The following is a 23,362-nucleotide window of genomic DNA, read 5'->3' on the forward strand; positions in this document are numbered from 1 at the left end:
AATAAGTTAAATCAGAAAAAATTAAGCAGTATGAAATGGATTCTTTGCAAATTTATTCAAACAGCCTACAACCCTCTTCATCTAGGAAGAATGCTGCTGGTTTCTTCAAAGAATCTCTCAAAAGTTGGCTTTTGTCTCAAACTGTACCAGTTTGAGCTGTTTTCAGATCTAGTTAAGAAGAAAATTCCAGTCTTGTAGCTTTTGCAAGAATATCTGTTTCCCTATTCTCTCCCCTTTGTCTTTTATAACGAAGATTTCCTTTGAAAGTCTATGCTGATTGCAGCTATTGAAGGAGACCACAGAAAGTGAAGCAATCATTCTGATACACCAACTTCAGGCTATTTAGGGGTTTAAAAGTCATAATCAACACAATCATAGTTCACCAAGAGATCAGTGAGAAAATGGTAGCCAGATTTTTCTACACTTGTTAGGCGCTCTTCTGAATATGAACATTGTTTTGTTGCAGGCTAGCTGCAAATCTCTGTGTAACTTCACTTTATAGTCACGATGCAGTGAGGCTCCCTCTGGGCTGGAGTCACAAGGGGAAGTGCGTGGGCAGGGACAGTCAGGGTTAACAGTGCTCTCAGGGCCCAGATATTTATGACCTGGTCGGTAGTGCAGAGAAGCCCACTAATCTTGAAGTAATAGAAGTGTGGGTGATATTGGCAAGATTTATTCTCCAAGGGAAGTTACCATCCTTTGAGCCAGACAGCTGGTAAACCTCTGCATATGGAGTATTGCCCATCCATTGTCAAGAAGGGGATAACAGCCTTTGAAGATCATTTGCCATGCTTTCCACTGTGGACACAAATCAGTGAGAAGGTGTAAGATACCTGTGCTGGCAAAAAATGTCTTACCGCAATTTTCTGTGCAATTTTGTTTTCAAAACAAAAGGACATTCATTGATCAGTTTCTGAGTAATCAGCAAAGACATCATTGCTTGATCCTTGAAAAAAATATGCTCTCTGGAAACTTTTGAATGTCTTTAACTGAAATACAAAAAACTTTATTCCGCGATCAGTCTGACTCAGCATAAGATTGGTATGGCCACTAAAGCTGTAGCAATTCTTCCTTCCTTCTTCACATTTACAGATAGATTGTGACGAAAAGAGACTCGACTACAAGGTCCAAGCAAATGGTCTATTTGCACTGCGCTTACAGGTTTAACTGTAAGGTCCAAGATAACAATTCACTCAAACTGCACTTGCAGATTCCATACGCCACTATTGCAGGTTTTTATGGATACAATGGAGGAATGCACTATTGCAATTTAAAAGCAAGATGTACACTGTTACAATACACTATCACAGCACACAAGAGAGTCACGGAATGCAGTATTGCAGCACGCGAAAGAGACAACACACAAGCGCACAGACTTAAAGCTGCTAAATAATCACTTACCCCTCCAGGAAAGGGCTCTCAATCCCAGGGAAGTTACCTTGGCCGGGTGTCCTGATCAAGAGGGGAAGAATCTCCTCACAGACCAGCCGTGTAGTTGGAGAAGCAGCTCCCGATTCCCAACCCAAATCATAGGGCTTTTATCCCCTGATGTACGTGACTGTGTAGGTACTGTGCCTGAGGGGGTCTTTGGGGGCGTGACAGCGAGTTTCCCCCTTATCGATCGTCTGAATACACAAAGTTGTCTGAGTACATAAAGTTGTCGGCTGAAGCAGAAACCTTCCAGCTTCCCTTTACCTTATCTCAGGCAACTGGACAATGGTTGGATTGAGACTCAGGGCACATTCTTTGATGAGGGATTTCAAGGCTCAAATCAAGTTTTGGTTCTTTGCATAATGCAGCACTGACTCATCAGACACCTCAGGGCTGAGCGATCTACACAGCTCCCCGTGGGTCGTCTCTGCCTCAATGCGATACAAAGCTGGGTTGCTTCTGCAACCTGCCTGGGTCACCTGTGTGCTGGGCATTGCCGAGAAACTTGATTTGGATCTATGAGATGAATGATCCATACATAGATAGACAGAGAATCCATGTCAATGGATCTTTCTTTTAAAGCACTAAATATTCATATAAGAATGAAATACCGAGGAAAATTGGTCTGCATTTCTAGTGCCACTCAGTTTGCTGATGGTAGAACAACATGAAGAATACAATAAAAACCAATTTCACTGTGAAGATTACTGTGGAAATTCACCTATGGGATATATGGATGATTGTCACTGTCATTTTAGAGAAGAGAGATACACATTTTGGGATGTATGTAGCCAATAGCCTTTCTCTTTCTTCCTATTCTCTCTTTTGCTTACTGTGAACTACAGTAGGTATTATTACTCCCATTTCTATAATGAAAGGGAAAAAATGGACTTTTCTATTGAGACATTCACAATGTTCTCTTTCTGTCCTTTCATTAGATCAAGAATCTAGTGATACGATATTCATCTTATACATGTAGCATATTTAATATTTTTAGTTGTTCTCTTGTGTTTGGAGATTCTCGGATTGAAGATCAAATTATTTATTTAATTTATTTTCAGCTTTTGCTTTTCATGTTTTTTTAGGAAAGGTTTGGTAGAATTTATAATTCTTATATTTTAATTTTTTTTAAAAAATTCAATTATTACTATTTTGTATAAAACCTCAGTAAATACAGAAGTCTTCTTAAAAAAACAGACAGAGGCAAGTCTACTAATTTCTTCAGTTTAGCAACATTTGAAAAAGGTTCTTGATTTTCCTAGTTTTTAAGGAAGCTGCTAAAGTAATAATGCCTAACTAATTTAGAATTTCTTATATCTGCAACAAATTGTAGCGCAACAAATTGTAGCACAACAAATTACTTTGGAGAAGTTCACATAACAGGCTTGCAAATGGTAAAGGTGCAGCATTTTTACAATTACACCTTGCAAAACAAATTATTATTAAAGACCTAAAATTAATGAAGGAGGAGAAAGTTGTAGTTTAGAAGGAAAAAGTACTTTTCAAGCATTCATATTTTTCTTTACAAACTTCATGAAGTTATGGTAAAAGAATGTATGGAACCTATTTTGAATAAATTTATATTTTTTACATAAAGATCGGTGTTTTTTTTCTTAAAGCATTTTCCCACTGGCATATTAATATAAAATTAGGTGTAGTCGTGTTGGAGACTGAATGGTGAATCTGAGGATGTTAATCTGTAGCAATGTCCTAAAAATAACGTACTTGAAGGATTCTTACTCTGACATTGTTTTTAGTGCACTAAATTCAGGTAGCAACTCAAAATGACAACCTTACATTCTTCTACACTTTGGATCTTAAAAACTAAAAATATCTTGTGTTGCATATTTTTCTGAAACAAACAAACAAACAAACAAACAAACAAACAAAACCACAAAAAAAAACCAAACGCACAAAAAAGCCAAAACAAAACATCTGGGCTTTACTAGTGTCTCTAGGTCTTGTTTTCTCGGGAAATATTCTGTTGAATCTCAAGTCTTTTAACCAAATTATTCCTGGACTTATTCAGCATTTGTAGGATATTAACATGAAATATTTTCTACAATGGACAAATTATATATGCTAAATTTATGTATACATTTCCAAAAACATGGGGTAGAAGAATAAATATAGAAAATAAATATGTTATCAAAGCTGCTTTTTTGAATCTATTTGTGTGTTTTGAATTTTAATGGTCAAGGATCTTTTCTTTTGACATTTGAGATTCTTCTTTGGATGGCAGAAAGCAAAAGCTTTATGAATTAATGCACCAAATGTAATATGATTCAATAATGAATGTATTACTTGTAAATATATTTCATGCAGTAATAATGAAACACACCAGAGATGCTTTACTAGCATATCCTTATGCTTTTTTATTGAATATTTTATTGAAGGAGAAAATAATTTTCAAATTCTTGCAGTAACATAATCAGGCTATGTACAAATAGAAGTTAAACATTTCTTTAAATATGCGTCTTTACAACTTTGTATTATAATGCAAAAGGGAAGGATGAAAAATGTTACAAATTAAACAATGTTGAAATCTTTATTCTTTGTACAAGAAAGGAAATTCACTGATAGGTGGACTACAAGGGGTATTATGTTACGTATCTGAAAAATGAGCATAACATAGACAGAATCAAAGGCATTTTTTTAAAGAAAAAAATACTAAGAAAATTTGTACAGAGTCTTAATCTTATGCAATAAATTGCAGACTTTAATAAATTAAATAGTTTAGTGTTAGCTATTAGAGTTCTCAAACTTCAAACTCTACTGCTAGTGTTTACTTTCAACAGAACTTTTTGTTTTCTTTCTGGTTCTTGACAAATTGGAGATCAACTCTGAAAGAAGTAGTTTTTTCTAATTTCACATTCAAATCTCAACAGTTTCAGTTCATTTTTTTTACATCTAAGTGCATTAAATTTCATGTAGTTAGATGAAATCATAGAATGCTTTGGAAAGAAAGGAACCTTGTGATCATCAGCTCTAAACCTCCTTGGTGCAGCAGGGCCGGCTTCAAAGTTTTGTTTGGGTGCTCAGAGCTTAGTCCTGAGTTTTGAATCACTCTAGGAATGGAAATTCCATATTTAGTGGTTTGTTTGTGAAATGAAGGGTGTTTTGAACAAGGTCCTGTCTGCACTACTTTTTCACATGCATTAACTTTTTTTTTTAGGCATATTATAGTAGAGAAAGGATTTTCTGTTACCCAAGATAAGTTTATGAACTGCTGTGCTGTGTGTTATGCCTGATACTGATGCTCCTTTTACTACCTGTGTCCTTAAAGTTAGAGGAAGTTATGTACATGCCAGTGTTGATGAGGTAATTAAAACTTGAAGTTGTCTATCTCCCGTGTTACGCTTTTTGGTTTTAAATTGGCTATACCAGTGAGAAAGCATGCGTGCATGTAGGCAAATCTTACTATAATCTTCTAGTCAAAAACTATTCAGTAAATATAAAATAAAGTCATTCCGTTTTCTTTTACTTTTTATACTATATTTGATGTTCCAAGCAATGAAATGGGGATTTTTTTGTGTGTGTTTGTGCAGTTCAAATTTTTGGCTGAAACTACTGAACTTCATTTACTGTCTTTAATCAAGACTTCTTGATAGACATCACATGAACAGACATTATTTCATAAGGTTTAAGAAGTTTATAGTACATGGCTTTCCACCAAGATTTCAGAAACAGCTTTATGCAAAAAGATATTCTTTCTTATGCTAAAATATAAAAATTACTACATCTTCTAATTATCATCGGGAGGAAATCTAATAGATCAGTTAGATTTCTCATGTACTGCATCTTAGTTTGTAGGTTTTGTACTTCCCGCTTCTTTTGTACTGAAGCGTTAAAGAAAGCATCCCATTGATTTCTAAAACACTTTCCCAGTGTAACAATGCTTCACCATTAAACTGGGAAGACTTTGAAATGGATTCCTGAGAGATACAAACCCCATATAATTTAATAATTTTCTTAATGAGTTTAATGAATAAGAGAGTATATCTGTATAATTTGTAGATCAAATAGAAATAAATTGCAAATATCTTAGTAGGCTAAGTCAGCATCAGGAATTATTTTAATAGTTGAAAATCTTCAAGGCAGAATTCATTAATGTCTAGAGCAAGCTGCTACAGCAGAAGGAAGAACACCTTCATTAGCCTGTTCCAGTGGGAAAATACATTTTTAGTAAGCATTTGACATATTGAATTCCTTGGCATATCTGTCAGATTTGGCTGCCTATGACATGAATTGCCGTCACATTCAGTTCTAAAATGACGCTTGCTATTTCTGAGGAGTGTTTCTGTGTTTCTGGAATATCATGTATGTACTCCAGGAATTTAGAAGTACCTGAAGTCTTAGAGCTTTTTGTATGTGTTAAATGATGCCATAAGTCATTCAGAAAACATTTCTGAGTTGTGAATTCAGCTTTAGAATCTGGTTCTCCATTAAGCAGACTGTTAGGCAGACAGTTTAAGATCGGTGAAAACATGGATGGAAAAATCCTTTAAAATCAAACTCAAAAAATCTGTTGTCACTTTATATCCAACTGGTACCACAGCAATTGATGCACAAGATGGAGAATCTTAAAATATCACGCAAATTGTCACATTGTGATATTGACTTAAATTAGTGGTTTAATTTGAGAAATTGGCTGTTGTCAATAGGCAATAATTGATAATATTGTAAAAAAAATATTTTGCAGATCATTTCTGATATCAGTTAATATACTTATGATACTGTTGCTAAGCCTAAATTCATGAGATTTCTTTTTCAAAAGAAACTAGATATTTAGCTTGATTCAAAAATAGTTTTCTCAGCACAAACTGGCTTTGAAATTATAAGAATGCAAGAGTTGCATATATCTATATGTTACTAAGCTATAATTATAGAAGATGTGATACAAATAACATAAATAAAAAGGCCTTAATTTTAATAAATCTAAATTCTTGGGATAAAATGGCAACATGTCATACAATTAAAAAAAAAAAAAAAAGAAAAGAAAAAAGGTGAAAGAATGGACGCAATTTACTACCAATACGGATTACTACTACTATTAACTGGTAGGAAAACGATCACTTTTTATCCTAATTAATTTGTGTGTATACCTGCAGGTAAGAAAGTTATTCAGCCCTCTAATTCTGTCTCTGTACTATTCTTGGACTCCATCCAGCTTAATCTTTGCTGTAAAAGTCTCATGTGGTTGGAAAGGTTGGATTGTAAATAAATGTCTTAAACTAAATTACATGGATGGATTAGAGAGACTAGAAAGTGAGGAGAAGTGTAAAAGGAAAGCTAGGTTTAAATATTTCAGGTTCTTATACAGACCTGAATCATCAAGAGAATGAAATGTGCTTTTGACATTCAAAGGTGAGTAAAATGTCATGAGAAGAGAAGAGAACTCAGACAATTTACTTCACAGCATGAGTTCATAACTGAAAGCAACTGAGTGTTACACAGATATATCCACTGCCAATATCTAAGGTTTCTCTTCTCTTCAGTAGCTTTCTGTGTTTGCAATTGCATTTAGTCAAACAGTCAAAGCTCATTGCAAAACATGATTTATGTTCAAATGTGTTTTGTTTTTTTTTAAAGACACAGACTAGAAATCTGTAAAAACAAACGCAAGGTATTTTGGTTGCAAGAAGTATGTAGTAATTATTTTCATAAGCAATTAAATGGAGAATCAGTTATTCCAAATATATTTCACCTGGTCTTTCTCTGTTGTGATAACTCTTGGCTACTCCCTATTCTCTTGGCTACTCCCTATTTAGACCTTTTCAGGTTTTTTTTGATGGTACACTCTCAAGTAAATGTGCAGCAAACATGCTGATCTGATGTAAAGGTCTTACTGATCTGGCGTGTAAGGGTAAATCTTGTTAAATAAAGAGTGATGCAATGCAATATTGGATATAAATAACTGATAAATGAGATGCATGTTGCAGCTGCAAATTTTGCCTTTCAAAGCTGTATTGTATTCATTTGCATTTATTTTACATTGCCAATCTGCTTACAGAAAGGTAAAGTACCTTTACGGAATATTTGTGCGTATATAGACTTCTGCATTTTTGAATACAAAACAGAAACGTGTTCCTGGAGGATAGAGTGTTCTCTAAGTATCTTCAAAGTCATTGAATGACAAAGTAGTTATGAACTGAGTTTTCCTTGTTCCACATACAACGATAAGCAGCAGAGAGATAGCATAGCCCTATCTGTATTACATTTTACAGTATCACTAAATTAATCGCTTTTTTATCACTTTTTTTCTCTCTACTCTTTTCTTTCTCCATTGGCAAGAAATAAATTATAGCATGCAGGAGTAGGATGGGGATGAGAAATAAAAAGTTATGAATGAAAATTTTCTTTGCGTGTAAGAAGCAAAAGAACTGTTGCTGAAATCATCATTCACATCAGCCTTGAGGTCTGTGTGTTTCCATAGTAGTGAATGTCATAAAAGACACGTTTGAGATCGCTTTTTATTCCCTTTCCTTGTCACTGTGAGGATGGCCTCTGATGACAGCAGTCACCATGAGCTGGTTTATTCTTACCTCAAGTGGTGATGGTTAGTTTTTTGCCAGCTGATGCATCTGGTAACAAAGCAAGTAGAGTCTCTTTTTCTCACACTTTGTGTGCTCCAGAGTTGAAAATTGCCTGAGTTAGAGGAATGAAATGCAGAACTCCTGTGTCATAACCTGCTTCCTAGGTAGCTCCTAAGACTGCAGCAACATACCGTGATCACAGGACATTTGGTATTAATGAGAACTTCCAGTTTAAAACATCTGGTCAATGATAACATACCATTCAAGAGAAGCACATAGGAAACTACTTTTGTTGGCATTCAGACTAAGTGACTTGTTTGGAACTTAAAATTGAGCAAGTAAAATAAGTAGTTTAGAAAAGAGAAAATCATATATTCAGTTTCTAATAATCAATTCAGTGGTATGTTATAGTACATAATTCTCTGTACATACTTAAAAATGAGAAGAGGTAGATTTTATGTATGTTCTTCTGTTTAGTACTATTAGAACACAGAATTATAATAAAATTGAATTTAAATAGCAGTTTCAACTGAGAGGCAAGGCTTGCTAACACATTAATTTGCCTATAACAAATCTTTACTTTTTTGAGCACAATATTAGAAATTTTCATTCCTTTTTGCTCTGTAGATATTACTTAGCTTAACATTAAGAATTCTTGAATTCTTGACATCTGTCTTGGAGCTTTGTAAGAGTACTGATATATTTGTAGTAATGAGTAAGAAGTAATTAATCAGGTATTTTACATCCATCTGGTTAAGAAAGACCGTCTCTTATTTATATACCTCAAACATGGTGGAGTTTTGAAACACCAAAAGAAAACTAGTGAATTGCATGAAATGTCTTAAAAACTGTTGCAAAGTCTCAAAAGAACAAGAATATCATTGTAGCTCTGCAGAATTGGGCTGATAATAGGAAAAAGGTGCGGGTGTTAAAAGTGAACTGCTGTCATTATTTTCTTACACTTGGAAGGTGTTTTCTATGAGGTTTTTGTTGGGGTTTTTTCTGATAAATAGTGAAGAAATTTGGATGAGTAATCAGGTATTAGTTTAGGATAAGTTGTTAGTTTAGATCTGCTCTATTGAAAGCAGTCACCAGGAGCTTACATAGTCTTACCAGCTTCAAGTGGCAGTTTTATCACACTGAAAGAAACTTGCCTGCTTGACCTTTTGAAAAAAGACCTGAGCTGACTCTGTGAAGTCAGTCAAGTGGAGACCAGCTCCAACTAAAGCTGTGCATCTTGGCACGCTTCTGCCCTCAGACTGGCAAGCCCCGTTTGCTAGCGACTATGGTGATGCGGAAGTGTGGAGTCAGCCTTGATCCAAATGAGAGGGCTCATAGACCCACCAAATATCAGTGTATTGCAAGAATGTATATCAAGGTATCTCACCTTCCTTTCTCAAACACTAATATGGTCCTCAAAATTATATGTACCAATGCATGCAGCCTGGGGAACAAACAGGAGGAACTGGAGCTCCACACCCATTCAGAAAGTTATGATATCATAGGAATAACTGAAACATGGGGAGACAACTCACGTGACTGGAGGATCGCAATGGATGGCCATACATAGGCTATTTCATAAAGACAGGTGGGGAAGAAGAGAAGGAGGAGTCACGCTCTATGTTGAGGACCTTGAATGTATAGAGGTCAACTATGCTGATTGTGCAAGCCCTATCGAATGCCTCTGGGTCAAGATCAGAGGGGTCGTCTCCAAGGGGCATCTTACTGTCAGCATCTGCTACCGACCTCCAAACCAAGATGATAAGACCAACGAAGCAGTTATTTGGGTCACTTAAGCAAGCTTCAGGTCAACAGAACCTGGTTCTTATGGGTGACTTCAACTACCCAGACATTTGCTCACACATTTGCCATGCTGGTGACAATGACCTATGCAACCTTGTTTGGATGTGTTCACCTGCTGCATGCATCTTCTCCTATGTGAGCCTTTCAGCATGACTTGAAAGACCCTTTCATCCTTGCCCGAAAGACCTACAGTTATCTTTGAACTAATTGAGGTTTCTATTTGGCATCTTCTTGGAGCCTGCATGGGTGAAAATCCGTGAGTAGAGTTAACCAGATGGGACTCTGCAGTCTCTGCTTCTGCAGCTATTTTTCCTTTGGTTGAATTAGAGAGCTGGGATTTGGGCTTGTGTGTTTTGAACTACAAGAGTGCAATCAGTTCTTCTAAGGAGCACGCCAAAGTTCACCAATCTCCAGAAGATCCATTCCCATAATTTTTGTTGACTGATGTTAATGCTTCTAAATTTTAGGATAACAAAAGGTTAGTCATCAACAGAAGCTGTTTAATTTATCATCAGAAAAATTTCAACACTTCAGAACACCTACTATCCTATACACAAAAAAAAAAAAAAAATGAAAGAAAGTATTTCTTAAAAGCTGGTTCTAAAATAATTATTTGTTTAATGATAGAATGAAGGGATAAGGAGTACTTAGAGGAGACTTGACGTTTTATAGGTTATGTTATTCAAAGAACATTTGTTTTTGAAGTACATTTAAATTGTGTTGGTTTAAAGCTCAACATATATTTCCATTTTAGTCTATTGAATCATGTAAAGAATCGGTTTATTAAGTATGCCTTTGTTTTGCTTAACAAGATCTTCTTACAGGGAATAGCAACTGTCTCAAGCATTCTCTCTTTCCCAAACTTTAAATATGATGGTACTTAGTAAGTTTTTAATTGTCCATTCTTTCTTTCTCCTCTTGTTTTCCCTTTCCCTCTCTTTCTCCTCCTATTCCTTCTCCTCCATTTCCCTTCTCTTTGAGAGGTACAAGTAACATTTATGGAAGTTAACTCCATTTTTACAGATTTGGTATTAAGCAGTTGGCTTTGGTCATCTTAAATGTAGTATAAGAAATTTTAAAACTAAAAACTTGGAGAAAGAGATAGGAAAGGGAGAGTTTTATTCCGATATCATCCCAATACTCTGTAAAGCTTTGAGGATCTATGTATTTTAATGTGTATTATTACAGTTGAGGAAAAGAAGCACATCGTATTAGCATGACAAAAAAAAACATATGTTGACTTTGTTCTCTGCTGGAAAAAATGGAATTTTTGAAGTAAGATGCTTCTAACTGGAAACTTAACCAACATCTAATGTATTTGTTTACATAAATAGAACATAATCAAAACAGTGAAAAAGGATATTTGGAAAAGGAAAATACAGAAGCAATTGAGTAGAAACAGTGCTGTGTCAAACCTGGAGAAAGGGAAGCTGATTTGTGGAGCAAAGTGCTGGGTTATATAAGAGTATAACGAAATTAAAGAAATTAAAAAGTAAGAAATATTCACCTACATAAGTTGTAATGCTGATGATACGAAAAATCAGGAAAGTTAGGACAAAAAATGTATTATTTTATGGCTGTCAGTATATCCATTACTCTTGCATGTTCTCATTATGTATTTGTATATTTTCATTTTATACTTTTAGAAGGTTTCTGTATGGAAATTAATAGTGATACCTCATGTGTTCTCCTAGAAATTTTGGCAATTTGTAATTATGAAAAGTTTGCTTTTGTGAGAAGTGCACTAAAAGCATTAGCATTAAAAATAATACAGTTTTTAATAAGAATACCTTCTCCTGACCTACCCCACCTTTCACACACATCAGACTAAGATTGTGAATATGTCTCCAAACCTCTTCCAAGGAAAGGCCAGATACAAGAATAGGAAGAATAGAGCTTGATTATGGTAGTCAGATTTAACTAAATAACAGGAGCAGATTTACTATACAGGAAGCTGAAATTGCAAGTTATAGATAGCAAGAAGAAAACTCTTTTGGATTTACACTGTACTGGAGTGCTGTAAGCCAGGAGAGCTGGCTGTGTACATTCCTGTACTTTGGACATAATATTATCCAAGTCATCTGCAACTTCAGTAAACTAGAGAAAATAGCAGCTAAGAAAATTTTAGTTAACAACTGAACTATGGATACTTGAAAGAACTACTTCCAATTTGCAAGAAATATTTTGATAGTAATCAAAAAAGATTTTGCAATACACTGAAAGCAATAAAGAAGTGCAAAGCATTTCAGGCAGCTGTAAGATAACAGTAAAATTATCATGGTTTTGTTTCAAGTTAGACTGTGTTTGAAAAATAAATTCTCTTTTATTGATGATAAGAACCAAAATCTGCCAAAGCTAGGTCCTAGTTGCACAGGATTGTTGATAGGATAAGAGACTAATCATTACAAGTGGCAGAATTTTTTCATAAAATATTCTATATTATTGCCAAATAGATATAACACAAAAATTTAAAGAAGATATGATAATATGGATTCTTTTATCAGTGGGAGTACAAATATCTTTTCTTAGCCTATAGCCTAAAAATATTATTACATGCAATTAATAGTTTTTCATTTTCCTTAACATTAGTTTGTGTAAACGAGTTATTTGATATGCAGTTCATGCAAGTATGTTTCCGTTCTGAATAACGTTATGGGAACAATTTACTGATACAATGATCAATCTCAGTAAATTGCTTTTGTTCCAGGAATGTTTCTCCTAGGATTATTTTTTTTTCCCTAAAATGTATGCTATGCTGTGATTTAGATTAAATACAGGTTGAATGAAGGTTGCTTTTTAAATAAATAAACTAGAAAATGAACTTCCAGAGAAAACCTATTCATTGTTACATCCGAAGTATGTGAAATGACAAAACTCATCTTCTAGATTCATACTGATTGAATATATTATAAACTACGTTGTCAATCCACAAATTTGCTTCTTTCTAAGGACTTTAGATTACACTCTTACTTGCTCTATTTTCATTAATTTATAACACTGTACATTTTATAACTATAATTGTCCCATAAATTATTTAATCTTTACTTACTAGATTTTTTTCAATAAAAATAGGTATCAGTGATAATCCCCTGAATGACTGTAGGGTGCTGATGCTACTTCTGGTGCAATTTGTATACTTGACATTTTAGAATCCTATCTAATAAAAATAAAAATAAGAATTAAATTTATGGAGAAAAGGAGCTTAACAGGGTAATTGTGTTTTGGGGGGCTGCACACAAAATATTAAGGCAATATTTGCCAAGTACATTTTTTAAATCAACTACTGAAAAGTATTTTATGAGGAAATTATTCATGTAAGTGAACATTATGTTATATTAATTATACCTGATCTACCACACTATATATCTTTATTCACAGGTAATTTTTTTATATTCACAGTTAATTAGGCCACTATGGCTTTTATTCCAAAACAATACAATAATTATACATTATAGTGGAAAGAATGATGGATATTCTGACAGAGCCATTCTCTTTGATTTTGAAAATGGTTACATTTGTTTCTGAGTATACATTTTAAGAAATGACTTAAGGCTTGATCCTGTCTCCTTAGATATTAATGGAAGTTATGCCAATTATTTCACTGGCAGTAGAATTTGCTACTGTTGTTTTTTCATATAATGTGCAACTTGAAAAAATTTCACTATTAAAGTTCATTTATTTGTGTTAGTTGAATTCTGACATTATAGCAAGATGCTTGAATCAGTATTTATGAAATTAATTTTTATTTAGATAAGGCAGACATACGGAACTTAGTGTGACTTTCTGCATATGAATAAAGATTTTTCCTATCGTGTAGAAAAATCTTTTTTTATTTTTTTCCTGTATTTCTCCCTCTGGCAATTTCTAACTTCGTTTTGTCAACACTACTGTGAGCTAACTCTGTGAGGCTCAACTAGAAAAAGAGTTTTTGTACTCTTCTTCCTATTGTGCAAACACATAGATTGAACAAAACTGTGATGCTCATCCCAAGCAGATAGAGATTTTGGGAGGGGTTCCTCAGATTATGTGACATCTGCAAAAATCTGAGGCACTCGTACAGAACCTTAGTGCTGTACTAACATAGTTTCCTCACTGTTCTCTTCACGTGTCGTACTACCATAGGTTCCTCACTACTCTCTTCCTGTGTCTTTTTCTTCTGTCCTTAAAAGAAAATGAGTCATCATCACAAAAAGAAACCTGTTTAAGCTTCATAAATATACTATTTGTTTTTTCCTCTGAAAGAGATTCAGGTATTTCCAGGGAACTCAGTTTTTCCTTGAGAGTAGTAAAATGTGAGTAAAAGGTGCAGCAAAATTCTGCTAAATCAAAACACTCCACTTAATAACCTGCGATGAATTTGATCTGCATTCAGTTTTCATATTAATGTAGATTCAGACTAGAGGGAAATACGTTTAAAAAAAACCCAACTATCCTAAAATTTGTAATGCTTTTTTGACAGAAACTTCACACTGCTGCCACTATCTGAAATATATATGACTGAAGATGATATTTCAACAATGATATGTCTCAGCTACTTTGTTTCAAAATAAATTTATATCCTGCTTTAGGTAGATCTGACATCCTCAAAGGACTGAATTTGGAACTGGAAGAACATTGTTCTATGTGACAGGTAGCTCTCCAATGAGAAAAATGAATTGATATTATATTTCTGTTAATTAACCTCATATAAGATCTATTTTGGGATTAATGTAGTGTAACTGTACTATTAGTTCCCCTAACCTTCTTTGCTTTGGTGATGGTTTAAGTAATAATCACAGTCCTTAGAAGGTTTCTGAGGTAGATTAGCTTTGGTGAAAAGACAATTTAATATGCCAGACATTTCCCCTCTCATTCTGTTGTAATAAGGTAATATCAACAACCTACCCCTCGACCAGAAAAGGAGCTAGGGATTTTTGTTTTGCTTTTACTGACTCAGATTTATGGTACAATTTATTTCACAGCAAATCTTACATCAGAAGTTGTTTTGCTATGGTTTATCTTGGTAGCAGTTAATATTCTGCCATAATAAATTAAACTTCTCTAGCTGAAATGCTTACACTCTGTATTTGAAATAGTATAGAGTTCTGCATTTTTGTCTGTTTAATCTATCTAATACATAATTTTTTGTTGGTTTTTTTTTCTGTACTGTATTTGTCCTTTAGTGTTTTAGTTTTGCTTGAAAATTAGAAGAATCTTTATAATAAAAAATGAAGACTTTATTTTTAATGTTGCTTAAACTACTGTAAAAAATCCCAGCAAAATCAATTGATCTACAAAACTGAATTTTTCAGAGAAAGCATACAGATACTATGATTAGAAAGACAATCTAAAAACAGAAGATAGGACAGGTAGGAAAAGACTGAAAAATTTCAAATCATATTCTGACAGAAATAAAGAAATTTCACATTCAGTATATTTGGGATTTGATATATGCCAATGAATATGCCAATGGCATAATTCACACATATAATATGCAGTGGACCAGTCTTTTCACATTCATATACTGAAAGTGAAAGCCCTATATTTCTTTCAGAATAATGTTTTACATATTACAGCTAATTACTTCAGTGATCATTGAAAAAGGTAATCAACGTACCTATTGTGGCCAGGGCTATGAGCTATGGCCTTCTGCAAGAAGAGTTTCATTTTTATATGGAAAGATGAAAAAGCAGATTTCATAATTAAATGAGAGATCTGTACCTTAAAAAAAAAAACCACAACAAACTAGTTTATTAAGTATATTCTTCCATCCTCAATGTATTTCAAAAACATTAACAGTTAGCAAGCAGTGAAATCTTTCACTGCTCTCAGATTACTTTCAAGCCCTGAACTTTTGTTATATACTGTGGGACAGTTACTTATTCATACCTAATTATTCTAAATACTTTTTTACAACTGGAGTATTTAAAATATTCTGATCAAGAATGGTTCTTTTCTTTATTTTGCATGCGGACATTGTTATAATTTTTTTTCCTGTGTCATAAAATATATCTACATCATACCATCAGTGATACCAAGTGGTTCCAGTTTTTGAGGACGTACTATGCTATCAGATTTAGTTGGGTTAATTCCATAAATGTATTTCTAAGAGTCATTGCATCGAAACACATAGTGTTGTGCAGGGGATTCTAAAGAACACACTGATTCTTTAAATACTGCATATATAAGCAATTATATTCATTTAGATAGGCCCCAGGAGCCACTCAAGTGTTTATAGAATCAGATTCTTAGGTTTTATATAGTTAACACATTCACGTTTTATTGTGTAGACTCATAGTCATGCTTTTATGTTATTTAAATTTTAAAAACATTTACAGTAACACTAATTTTCAGTATGCCCTGAGGTTTATTTTCAGTGAAATTATTCAGCCTTGGAAAATAATCATGGCTGAAAGGCAAGTCAAATACTACTATAGCTTAGTTTAGTTTAGGTTTTAAATTGCATCTTACCATAACAGAATGTTATGTATCATAATCCTTCTGCAGATTCTATTCTTATTCTCATGATGGTACTTTATTTTTTCATGACATGATTATACTTTATGGTTTGATATTTTTAAATCTCATGAAAATGGTAAAGCTAAAATGTGCTGGAAGACACATAATTCTAGTGTTTTGTTTACAAGAAAGCGGTTGTCATGTTTCAATGGCAGATTCATGTAAAGTGCTCATAAGACGGTGTGAAATCTAAGAGTTACTATTTTTCCAAAATTCGTTAAATCCCTTTAGCTCCACATGTAATGGCACTTCTGCCTGTCTGCTGCAGAAACTAAAGAAATAGAAATTCTAATAAATCTGGACTCAAAAGAGTAACAAAGAGTATTGTCAGAAATAATTATACTTTCATTAAATATATAACTTGAAAAGCAACCCTAAAGCAACTATTAAAATACTCCTCTATAATGAAAAAGGCTAGGCTGCCTGGAGACTGAGAGACTACTGGCTTTTTCTCAAGACATTACAATTCTTTATCCTTCTGTAAGACAATACAGCCCCCCTGCTTTTCTGAGCAAGACAAATACTGATGTGCTTCAAGTAAAGTCCGTCCAATTTACGTCCATTTCCCAGTATGAATCTGACATCTGGAGAGCTCATCACAGAGCTTGCAAACAGCAAACAGGCAATTGCTGTAGAAACAATAAAAAGAAGCTTTCTTGTAAAGGCAGAATAATGTTCCAACAACGCTGTGTGGATTGAAGTTTCCAAGTGCATCTTCAACACCAATATTAGTAATATACAGTTCTATGATAATATATAATACTGCATTCCCATAAAGGATCCTGGAATACAACATCCTTTTTCCTGGATTTTGTTCCTAGGTTTGTTACTGTACATTACAGCAACAATATTCTCAGTGATGTACAATATTCTTTTCGGAAAGTTTTTCCTCCTGTTTTTTGCTTCTGATGGCATCTCCTAGTAGAATCATAGATTCAGGCTGTGTGAAAGATTGCTGCCAGAAGTTCGATCTTGATTGCTGAAAGCGTGTCCTAAGTTCAAACTCATTTGCTTCCAAAATCACCTTTTTGTTGTTGTTGTTGTTATGACAATATGGATTTCCATACACCTCCTTTTAAATAGATACAAACATGCTTGATTCACTTTCAGCTTCCTAGTAGATAACTCAGAACTCTTCCTTTGATCATTGTAGCTACCTGTCATTTCAGGTCTTGAATACATGGTTGAACTGGCAAAGCATAGCACCAGTAATTCACCACTAATGTGCGTGTAGCTGCATCCAAGAATGTAGACCAAGGATGGTTGATACTGCTCTCCAGGATGGAAAAATCACAAGTTATCAATTATATGAAGGTGACTTGAAAGTGCATCAGATGCCCATTGCCAGCTAGGAGAAAGGACCCTTCTATAACTTTTTTCCAGGTTCATATCTCCTGTGCATACAATCTGAACATAAAATACCAATCCCCGTCAAGGTCCATAATTGTTACCTATGGCTTCTGTAACATTGACAGTAAATTCCTTCAGAAGTATAATTTGCTCAGTCACAACAACTATTTTATGCAGATGGCAAAAAAAAGGGACTAGTAACACCTCAACAAGAAAGCTAAGTTTGGAACCAGTGGACTATTAGAAAATGGGACTATAAATTGCAAGTGAAGCAAACAAATGATGAAGTTGCCTGACAACTTTTTTTTTAATTTATTGCTTATCAAATTTTGTTCCCATATTTTTTCTTTCCTTTCCTTTAGCAATGGTTATTCTCAGCAATTTGGAACCAAATACAACATATGAAATCAAAGTAGCTGCTGTAAATGGAAAAGGGCAAGGAGAGTATAGCAAAATCGAGATCTTTCAGACCTTACCTGTCCGTGAGTAATACTTGTGCTGTTAAAGGAAAATGTAAATTATTATTAGAATATGTTATCTCCAAATCAGCTAATAATTTCAAGTATGATTCACTGTGGATAATGTTTTATATTTGCACAGTACTTCCCATTATATAATATCAATCTTTATGTTGTTTCTCAGAAATCATGTTTTCTTCCTTTTATTCGCCCCCACCAAGGACTATGGATAAATTTTAATTGGAGAATTTATCTCATTATCTATATTTTTGAGACTTAAACAAATCTTTGTTTTTATATTTAAGAGCACAAACCATGAGAGATACTAGCTTAAGGATTTTTTCTTATTTACACTCAGGATATTATAGACATCTGTGAAAAATGAATTGACCCTTTCCGGAGACATTTCTTCAGCAAACTGTGCTGCTACAAGTTTTGCAATTATCAAGCCTCAAACAAAAGTCTTAAGCTATGGGAAAAAGATAAGAATAAATTGTTTTAACTGTGATTACATGCAAATGATAAACGCTACAAAGCCGATTCTATATTTATAGTAAACTTTATAGGCAATAAATTAATATTTAAGTATTAAGGGCTAATGAATTTTTTTTTTCTCAAATTACTTTTAAATAGAAACAATAATAAATAAATTAAATACAAAGGGAGAAGCAAAATGAAGGAACTATGAGATGGCACTGTATAGTACTCCAGCAGATATACCAAATTACATCAGCGACTATTACTAGACTAGTTTCTCATAAATGTGTTGCAACTGAACTGTTTTCTGAGTAGAGCCCTACTCAGTATAGTTAAGAATACTGGCCCTAAGGGAATGAACAATAAAAGTCACGTGACTGCAAAAACCACAAAATATTTATGTATTACTACATTATGTTCCTATTGATACATTTCTTCTGCCCAGAGCCAGTAACATGGAGCTTTCAAATTTCCTTTTGGTTAAAGCATATGCATATTCTAAATATATTGAATGACAGATAAAATATTTTACTGTTATTCATATGGAACATATGCCTGATAGAAAGTGACAGAAACTGATAGAAAATATATATATGCTATTTGATAGAAAGCTAGGCAAGTTCTATGTTGATATCTAAGTCAATTTATCTTTACTTTTAAAAGGGATAAACACAAATTTTACAAGTATTTCTAAAGGAATTGTATCTCTCTGGGTCAGTGCAAACTTACAGATATTTAGAAGATAAGACATTTCAGTATGACAACATACATTCATTTAGGATCTGATTTAAAAATTTGTAATAGATATTGTATATAGAAATGAAAATTAGTCTGTGAATTTCTATTACCAAAGTGGCTTAAGCTGGATATTAACCCTTCACTTGTATGTTTAAGATTATTTTTATCCTTTCATTACAGAGACAATTGTTTTTGCTTGTGGAAATATTATTCTTTACATTCATTCTTAATATAGACTACTCTGAAAGTATCCAATTTTGCCTTGGTACCTTTATCAAAGAGTTAATTTACCTAATATCCATACTACAATTTAGATCTCTCATGTGGGACTAAAGCTCATGCTTAATTTTAAGGATGCTTTCCTGTAAAATGCTGTTACTCTTAAACTTCAGAGTGAGTAGCAGCTCACTAGCCTTGCTGAATTGATGGCTAAATCATTTCTGAAATAAATTACATTTGAAAGTCTCAAAGAAAAGAATACTTCTTTCATACTTCACATAATTTGGTTTCCTTGTGTGAGATAATTAATCTACATTACTACATACTTTAAGCAAAATATTTAACACACTTATTAAGGATGTTCTGCAATGCTTAGAAGGATCATGGTGATTTTAAAGATTTTGATTAATAATCTTGTAGACAAGCTCCCAGCTGTAATTTAAGACTTATCTTATTGCTGAATTATTATTATCTACTGTTTTTTCCTTTGTTTAGGGGAACCAAGCCCCCCTTCAATTCATGGACAACCAGGAAGTGGCAAGAGTTTTAAACTTAGCATAACTAAACAAGATGATGGAGGTGCCCCCATTTTGGAATATATTGTCAAATACAGAAGTGTAAGTATTTCAGTTAATCAAAATAGGTGAATTTTGCCTAGTCATATCTGCTTTTAATGTAGTTAATGTAGAAAAGATTGTTGATATGATTTGAAATGTAATAAAATGGTTTGCATACTACAAAAAGAAAAGAAGATATGTTTTCTCTTATGACTAGGTTGCTAATGCCAGATTATTAAAATAAAAAAATAAAAAAAATAAAAAAAACACCGTACTCTTCCTAAAGGTATACCTTGACAGACAGCTGAATGTGAGCTGGCAGTATGCCCAGGTGGCCAAGAAGGCCAATGGCATCCTGGCTTGTATCAGAAATAGTGTGGTCAGCAGGACTAGAGAAGTGATCATCCCCCTGCATTCGGCACTGGTGAGGCTGCACCTTAAATACTGTGTTCAGTGTTGGGCCCCTCAATACAAGAAAGACATTGAGGTGCTGGAGCGTGTCCAAAGAAGGGCTACGAACCTGGTGAAGGGTCTAGAGCACAAGTTTTATGAGGAGCCGCTGAGGGAAATGGGAATTGTTTAGCCGGCAGAAAAGGAGGCAAATTATTAACCTGTTATAAATGCATAGAATCGTAGAATCATTGGATGGTTTGGGTTGGAAGGAACTTTAAAGATCATCTAGTTCCAACCCCCCTGCCATGGGCAGGGACACCTCCCACTACATCAGGTTGCCCAAAGACTCGTCCAACCTGGCCTTGAACACTTCCAGGGATGGGGCATCCACAACTTCTCTGGGCAACCTGTTCCGGTGCCTCATCACCCTCAGAGTGAAGAATTTCTTTCTTTAATCTAAATCTACCCTCTTTCAGTTTAAAGCCATTGCCCCTTGTCCTATCACTACATGCCCTTGTAAAAAGTCCCTGTTCAGCTTTCTTGTAGGCCCCCTTTAGGTACTGGAAGGCTGCTAGAAGGTCTCCCCAGAGCCTTCTCTTCTCCAGGCTCAACAACCCCATCTCTCTCAGCCTGTCTTCATAGCAGAGGTGCTCCAGCTGTCCGATCATCTTTGTGGCCTTCCTCTGGACCCGCTCCAATAGCTCCATGTCCTTCTTATGTTGGAGGCCCCAGAGCTGAACACAGGATTCCAGGTGGGGTCTCATGAGAGCAGAGTAGAGGGGGATCTGTATTGATAAATAGCATCCTAGAGATAGAAAGCTATATTCCAGTGCTCCATATTAATTTTAAATGAGATTAATTATCTGATTATGTTTCATATTTTCTGTCTTTCTAAATGCCAAGACTCAGCTTAAAAAAGCCAAATAACTGACAAATTGTTAGGACTTTCACAAGTTTCAATGTACATATCAGTTCTTTAACAGTCATCGTGCAGTTTATTGGTCTTCTGCCAGCTACAGTCTGATTTGGTGTATTCTCATCAAATCTGGCAAGTTTAGAAAACAGGCTTTTCTGCAATGTGTAGTTTATTTTTCTATGAAAAAAATTGTGAGTGTTTTTTTATTGTTAACGTAGCTAAAATATCCTTCCTTTCCTGGTATACTGTGTTTAGAAATTATTGGGTTTAAGAATTAACTATAGAGCTGGCAAAAGTAATGAATATAATTCAAAAGTGTGCATTTTTTAATAACTTATTTGTGTTCTTTTAGGAAGATCATATTACTTTTACCTGACTAGACCCAGTAAAAATACGTTTTACCAGAGTGTAATAGCAGATTTACTTGTCTGTTTCAAGAGTCTAAAAGAGATTGGGAATATAACATCAAATATTTATACATGTTAAACAGAAGGTCGTGAGGACTGTATTTAACAGAAATAAGCAATCCTTGAGAAATTAAATGCAGAACCTGTTTTAGTGTTCCCAAAAAGGAAAAGCCAGTCCCTTAGTTTGTAATAGTTTTTGTCACATTTCCTCATGTTTCCAGTAGTGTAACTTTTTGATGATAGTTCTGGGATTATCCAAGTGCTAAACCTGGCATGTAAAATGATTTTCCTCAGCTAAGTATAACCAAAGACGATCAGTGGCTCCAAATCAATTGAGAAAAATTTAGTAGAGCTTTTAATAGTAGCCTGAGGGAATAAGCAGCAGTTATTCTGACATCACTGATCCCTAAATCTTAATTGACCTTCTTAAATCATTTTTAGTCCAGTGAGTACAGTTGGCATAAAAGAAAAGTAATTGTAAGGAAGAGACGGTAGTAAAATACGCAATACAAGATACAATGCAGTTTCGTTGGATTGAGCTTCCTCGTTAGATTACAATGCTTCTAAGTATTTAAAATTGAGAAGATAAGAAAATAAACTGTTTGGTCATAATATATGCATGGAATTTAATCTGTTTCTGTGATTTAAGTAAGCTAAATTATTTTAGATTTGTCCTTAATATTTTTGGAAACCTGATTGTGATCCAGCGTTTTGACTAAGGTACAATATTATAGTATAAAAGATCACTTTTCATATGTTTTGTTGAAAGTTAAATGTACAGTTTAAGCTATAACTAAAAACTCTTTCTTCTTTGTGTTTCATAACAGTTTGAGTCAGTTCCCTTATATTTAAGTTTATACAGTTTTGTTTTAGAATCGTAGAATCATAGAATGGTTAGGGTTGGCAGGGACCTCAAAGATCATCTAGTTCCAATCCCCCTGCAATGGGCAGGGAAACCCTCCACTACACCAGGTTGCCCAAAGCCTCATCCAACCTGGCCTTGAACACTTCCAGGGATGGGGCAGCCACAACTTCTCTGGGCAACCTGTTCCACTGCCTCACCACCCTCTAAGTGAAAAATTCCTTCCTTATATCTAATACAAATCTGCCCTCTTTCAATTTAAAGCCATTGCCCCTTGTCCTATCACTACATGCCCTTGTAAAAAGTCCCTGTTCAGCTTTCCTGTAGGCCCCCTTAAGTACTGGAAGGCTGCTATAAGATCTCCCTGGAGCCTTCTCTTCTCCAGCCTGAACAGCCCCAACTCTCTCAGCCTGTCCTCATAGCAGAGGTGTTCCAGCCCTCGAATCATCTTCGTGGCCCTCCTCTGGACCCTCTCCAGCAGCTTCATGTCCTTCTGGAGGAAGGTTTTGGTTTGATTTGGTTTGTTTTTTAAACTGGGAGAAAGACACCCTTTAAGATATTATAGCAATATTATAGACTGGTTTAGGGCAATTAGTAAGTTTTATTTTTCCAGAAAACATATGTTCCTTCTGTCAAATATTACTTTCCTAACATCAGTTTATTCATATTATGGACAGGGCTTACTAACTATAATCAGATAGTAAGAAGCTTCACATT

General features: G+C 34.4%; 1 protein-coding gene across 1 annotated transcript in view; it reads left to right on the plus strand.

Moving 5' to 3' along the window:
- Positions 1–23,362, plus strand: part of NCAM2 (neural cell adhesion molecule 2) — a 151,941-nt gene that overhangs the window by 85,041 nt on the left and 43,538 nt on the right. Inside the window, exons 12-13 of the mRNA XM_086616061.1 lie at positions 17,981–18,100; positions 20,006–20,127. Coding sequence (XP_086472187.1) covers positions 17,981–18,100; positions 20,006–20,127 — 242 coding nt within the window. The remainder of the gene's footprint in view (positions 1–17,980; positions 18,101–20,005; positions 20,128–23,362) is intronic.

This window comes from Tauraco erythrolophus, chromosome 1 (assembly GCF_009769465.1).
Source record: "Tauraco erythrolophus isolate bTauEry1 chromosome 1, bTauEry1.pri, whole genome shotgun sequence".
Classification (NCBI taxonomy): Eukaryota; Metazoa; Chordata; class Aves; order Musophagiformes; family Musophagidae; genus Tauraco; species Tauraco erythrolophus.